Source organism: Octodon degus, unplaced genomic scaffold (genome assembly GCF_000260255.1).
Source record: "Octodon degus isolate 3935 unplaced genomic scaffold, OctDeg1.0 scaffold00067, whole genome shotgun sequence".
Classification (NCBI taxonomy): domain Eukaryota; kingdom Metazoa; phylum Chordata; class Mammalia; order Rodentia; family Octodontidae; genus Octodon; species Octodon degus.
In genome coordinates, this window is record NW_004524643.1 from 409,143 (window position 1) to 415,430 (window position 6,288).

Consider the following 6,288-nt stretch of genomic DNA (forward strand, 5'->3'; position numbering starts at 1 on the left):
CCCCTGGTGGGCTAAGCAGGCCACACACACACACACACACAAATAAAAAATTAAAAAGAAAAATATAAGATGTTTATCACTAACTTTGAAAATTAGTTTTATGCTAAGTATTTCTAATATGATTTTAATTATTGTTTCATATAGAATTTATCATTATAATAATTACTTGAGAATCTTTTCTGTGCCAAATCCTGTGCAAAATTGGTTCTACTTAACTGTTATTGCTCATTAAGAGCACAAAAATTTTGGAGTAACACATTACAAATCTGCAAATATTCTCAGTGAAAACCATTTCTTACCTTTCTTTCCAAGTATGATGCAATTAATCCAAAGTTTTTAGGATGCTGGATAAACCTAAGTAAAACAACAACAACAATAAAAATTGCATGCAGAAACATTTTAATAAATTAAAAAGAAAAACTGAGAACAAGAAATATTATGTAGTCTAACTTCCAGCGATTCCTTTCTATCAATTAGAGTAACAACTGCAGAGTCCTGAAGAGATTTTTAAAGGGTAGAGTCCTTGGAACCATCTATTAGACATTGATTAGATGGATCTCTGGTAAGGCAGAGAAATATGTATTTTAAAAAACCTCCCCGGGCTGGGGAGATAGCTCGGTGGTCTAAATGCCTGCCTGACAAGCACAAGGACCCAGGTTCAAGCCCCGGTACCACATGCCATGCTGGCCACTGAAACTGGGCATGGTGGCACATGCCTATAATCCCAGTGTTGGGAAGGGTGAGACAGGAGGATCATTACGAGTCCGGGCTACATAGCAAGACTCTGTACCAAATAGGAAAGTAAATAAAAGATTTAAAAAAAAAAAAAAAAAGGCTACCCAAGTCAAGTGTGGTGCTGCAAGCCTATAATCCCTGCCTAGCGGAAGGCTGAGGCAGGAGGATCAGTTTAGTTCCAGTATGGGCAAATTAGTGAAACCATGGCTCACAATAAAAAAATAAAAAGGGTTTGGGATATAGCCCTGGGTTTAATCCCCAATGCTGTTAGAAAAAAGCAAAACACTCCCAAAGTGATGTCCACAGCTTCCAAACTTGGAAACCTGTCATAAACAACTCTGTATCTCCAATTCCTCTTTCCTATTTTCCCACCTATAAATTCATGGGAAAATCAAAATTCTCTACTTGTCATAATACCCACTTCAATGTCAAAATGGGAGCAAATTGACAATGAACAGTTCCATTTACAGGTAAATGCCACACACTTTTACAAACTTACATAATAGACAATAATTTAAAATTTAATTTACTTGTCCTTAAAGATCTCCTTCTCGTGGTCAGTCCAAACATTCATGAACTGTCTATCTTTATAAACCTTCATAGGGTCTTCCATAAGCCCATTCATGTTAATGAACTTGACCCGTCTTTGTTCTGCATCAAACATCATAGGTGGGATCACAGAGAGTTGTCGCATCTGCTTCTCATTATTCTGCAAAAGAAAAAAAGAGAAAAGAAAAAGTGCTTACTTACAATAAAGTTTAAACTACACATTTTAAAAGGACAAAAAAATTTCTCCTAAAAGACTTTTTTTTAATACTGGGAATCGAACTCATGATTTTGTGCTCGCCAGGGAGGCGCTTATGTCCCTGGCCCTCCTAAAAGGCATTTAAAAACAGTTTAATAACAATAGCACCTAACATAATAATTACTCATATACTTGATTCATTAAATTATTGATGCAGAGATTACATATTTCTCTTATAACTATACTTTGATAAACATTCCATGCTTAAATGAATGTGGTACTTAGAAGATAATGCAGACCTAGCAGTAGTGACTTTATGAAACTTTTACTATCACACAGTATTATTTAAAAAGTAGTGCCAACAACATTTTAGAAAACAAATCTTAGAATCATTTTATTTTTATTTATTTATTTTTCCAGAACCGGGGATTGAACTCAGGCCCTTGCGCTTGCCAAGGAAGCACTTATTCCACTGAGCCATCTCCCCGGCCCCCCTTAGAATCATTTTAGAGAACATAAAAAAACAATCAGGCATTAAAATATTTAAATCATTGATCTCAAATTACCTAAACCGACATACAAATACTTTTTGCTAACTATATATAATCTTTCACTAAAAATGTAAGGCTACTATTTGGATTTTGTTTTTGTTTTGAGACAGTGTCTCACTATGCAGTTCAGGCTGATCTTGAACTTTCTGTGTGGCACAGGCTGGTCTCAAACTCACAGTAGTCCTCCTGCCTCAGTCTTCCAAGTGCTGGAATTATAGTTGTGCTCCCATATCTGGCTTCAACTTTTTTTTTTTAAACTTTCAAGACTATTATCCTTAGAATTTAAACTGGTTTCAATCAAAACTCAGTTACCTGTATAAACGTTTGATGTTTTTAAATAGTGCTACATTATGTGGCCTGGGCTAGCACTGAACTCAAGGCAATCTCCTGCATCAGCCTTCTAAGTACTGGTATTACAGATGAGCACCACCATTCCCAACACAATTTATTGGGCCAGGGAGACAGCTCAGTAGAATAAGCTCTTGCTTGGCAAGCACAAGGGTCTGAGTTCAATCCCCAGGTCCACAAAAAAAAAAAAAAAAAAACAAAAAAAAACAAAAAAAAAAACCACCTCAGGACCTTGTGCTTGCCAGGCAAACACTTACTCAACTGAGTGATCTCCCAACACAACTTACTTTTTCCAAATAAGTTGAACTTGGGATGTTTATAATCATTAACTTTCCTTTAAAAAAAAAACTTTTATCAAAATAATATTTGCCCAATATAAACTTTCCTCCTAAAAACTTTCCACAAATGGTGGATACTGCCACTAGTCCAGTCCTTACAAAGTCTAATTTTTTGTTTCATGGTAGTTCTAGGGATTGAATGGACAGCAAATATTCTACCATTGATATTCTATCCAGCTCCAAAGTCTCTAATTTTGTGGGGTACTCTCAATCAATTTGGACGTCAGTGTTGGGGGCAGACTCATTAGCTTAAAATCACCTCAAGAGATAAACTGGTTTGGGATGTTTGCAGATGTTTCCGACCAGAATTGATAGAAAAATAAGCAATGAAGTTTAACACAGATTTAGTCACTGCAGGTATTACGGCTACAATTTTCAAGATAGGTTTCCTTTCGATCATACATTTTAGAGATGATTTTAAAAACAATATAGTATGAGTAATGTTTTAATGCTCCTGAGTAAACTGCTATAAGAGAAATGAAAACTCTACTTGCTCTGATATTACACAGTATTATGCATATTATATATTTATAGTTTGAAAGTTTATTTTCCAAGACAATGATGCAAATGTGTTCCCAGAGCAATGTGTCTCACACAGCCCAGAAAGAAATGAATCTGTGCTACATTAAAACACTATCTAATTCACAAGGCAGCTACAGGAAATGGCGAGACCTTGACATTAAATAACAATGCACAAAAATGTGTCAGTAAAATTTTCTTCCAAAAGTTACATATATCTAAGGACCAAAAACCACTCTGGATCATCTCCTTCAGAAAGCAGACTATCAAAAGTTAAAAGGGAAAAACAACCTTTAAAAAGCCTACTTTGGTACAATAATCTGAGGTATCAATAGTAACAATTTGGATAGCACAAACTCATAATATATACAGGTTTCCACCTCTTCCAGGGCTTATGTGACAAGAATTGTGAAATAAGTTTTAAGAACATATGATACAATTATTTAATCATGAAGGCCAAATAGTGCGCCATATCAAATACTGATGGAATCCTACCATAAATACAATAAAATGACAAATTGTACAAATAGGCCTTATCATGCAGGAAAACTCACAGAAAGTGGATTTTTAAAACATACTCTAGGACTCAGGAATAATGGCACATGCCTATAAGAACATCACCAGAAGCCTGGACTACACAGTGAGTTCAAGGATAACCTGCACTACATAGTGAGACTCTGTCACAAAAAAGCAAAATAAGCAAACAAATTCTTATAACTAACACACAGAAGCAAACTAATTAGAAATCTCTATCTCCCTTGCTAGGAATTTAGCTTCATGAGACTGACTAATCTGGTGGCTTACTTCTCCACTGTATTCTGAATTCTTGGAACAAAATCTGGCACCTAACAGGGCAATTTTTTGATCTGTTGGAAGAATGCACCTGACTGAATACAGACATGGGAAAGAGCACAGGATCCCAGAGTCTGGCTGCCTGGGGTGGATATCTGGCTCCACTAAGTACCAGTCTGGGGACTTGTGCAAATTATTTATTCTGCACTTGTGCATTTATTTTTTTCATTTCCAACAGCCTTTATAGAATTTTCAGTTTAAATGTGGTAATACACATAAAATACCTTATCACAGCAATTTTAAGTAGCTATATACCTAAATTTACCATTTCCAAAAAAGCAAACAATTAATCCCACAACCTAAACCAACAATAGCCACAAAAAGAGAAAAAATACTGTCCAAATTAAGTACTAGTAAAAAGTGGAGTATAGCGATTTATGACGCTGCTTCTTAGGGCTTTTGTGTTCCTTTTGTGGTAACAGGAACAGTTACAAGAACCCAAGCCCTTGAACATACTAGGCAAGCTTTCCACCAATAAGCCACATTCCAGCCCTATTTATTTTGAGAAAAGGTCTCAGTAAGTTGCCCAGTCCAGCACTGAACCTGTGATCCTCCTGACAGGTATGGGCCACCATACTCAACTTACCTTTTACTTTTAAATTTTGCTGAACAGTATACATGCAGTAACTTGAATTAATTTATTATTTCTACATCATTTAACACTTTAAATCTACCTTAGTTTTGCAAATAAAGTATTAAGTACATACTTAAGTCCTCTACATAGTTCCACCTTCAGAAGCTAATATTTACATACTTATTTGTAGTTAGCATTTATTTTAAAACATAGGACTATAATAATTATCCTTGATTATTACTTAAGGGAATGACTACAACAAATAAAACTAAGAATTCTGAGAATTTTAAGAAAAACTATATCAAAAACAAAATGAATTTAAATCAATAATAGCAGATGGCTTTTAGACCAACCTTAATAGATGGTTTGAACCTGGGCTACACAAGACTAACTGGGGTCTTTATTTATTAATATACTACTAAATATTAAGAACAGGAAATGCAAAGATAGCTTCAAAAGTATAAAAATTACATTCAAGAAAATGACACTGAAGGTGATTATATGTAATTACTGAAGATAATAATATAAAAATGAATGTAAAGTGAATTTATCCAGATATTAATGAGTTCTGTTGTGGGAAAGTAATGAGGAAGCTTCATAAGGACAGAAATAGTGTTATTGTTGGGCCTGGATATTATATTCTTCAAATGTATACCCTGGTCTACACTAATTAAGTGTTTCATAATGTTATTAAGTCCCTTTTTGACAGAGGCAAAGAAATGCCTGAAAAACAAATTACTCACTATAAAAAAGTATCTTCTCATGAAAAATTAGTGAAATGCCATTCTTATATGTTCTTTTTGCATTTAGTTTTAATACACACTTGCCCTTTTATTTATATCACCATCCGTGCCTGCAACTGTATGACCTGCATATAGATAACTGTTATCTAACTCTGCAGTTCAACTCTCTCCCAAACTCACCAGGTAGAAAACAAACTTTAAACAACATGCTGTCGTCTGCAAAGTTGTTTCTCAACTTTAGAAGCTGGCACCACCAGTTCAGTACTTGAACCTAAAAATCAGGAACTCTCTTTCCACCCCTCTTCTTTCTCACACCATACCCCATCCATCTTGTCCACTCTACCTCTTACTATCCTGTCCCCTCTTTTCTATCTCTATTAGCCTACCACTGTTGCAATGATATAAATCTATTGGGTGGGAGGGGGAGATTAGGGGTTAAACCTTGGGCCTCTGCCCACCAGTACACCTCCTTGTACTTTTTATTTAAAGACAATCTTGCTAAGTCCCCCAACGTGGACTCAAGTTGGCAATCCTCCTGCCTTAAGACTCTAAGAATGGTATGACTGTACACCAAGTACCACCATGCTGACCCTGGATACATATTGTTTAAGGACCTTCTTAAACTGTCTTCTCATCTCTCCAGGAATCCTTGCTGCCAAAGGCATTTTTGAGAGATGCAAGTGCCATCACTTAATTGCCTTGTTTAAAACCTTCAATGGGTGGGAGGGTGCCCAGGGAGACAGCTCAGGGGACTAAAGTGCCTGCTTAGGCAAGCACAGGGACTGCAGTTCGGTCCCTGGCACCACATGCCACACCAGATCTGCCCCCACGGTGGGCAACAGTAATCCCAGCACTGGGGAAACTGAAAGCAGGAGGATTACCA

At 36.1% G+C, this 6,288-nt stretch overlaps 1 protein-coding gene and 1 pseudogene across 14 annotated transcripts in view; one reads left to right on the forward strand and one right to left on the reverse strand.

The window, feature by feature from the left end:
* The window catches only part of Ncor1 (nuclear receptor corepressor 1), a 171,959-nt gene that overhangs the window by 80,124 nt on the left and 85,547 nt on the right, over positions 1–6,288 (reverse strand). For all 14 annotated transcript variants that reach the window (XM_023719309.1, XM_023719312.1, XM_023719313.1 and 11 more), the window contains 2 exons: positions 1,266–1,444; positions 300–354 (listed from right to left, as the gene is read on the reverse strand). In XM_023719309.1, coding sequence (XP_023575077.1) covers positions 300–354; positions 1,266–1,444 — 234 coding nt within the window. The remainder of the gene's footprint in view (positions 1–299; positions 355–1,265; positions 1,445–6,288) is intronic.
* Positions 4,999–6,288, forward strand: part of LOC105742705 — a 2,594-nt pseudogene continuing 1,304 nt past the window's right edge.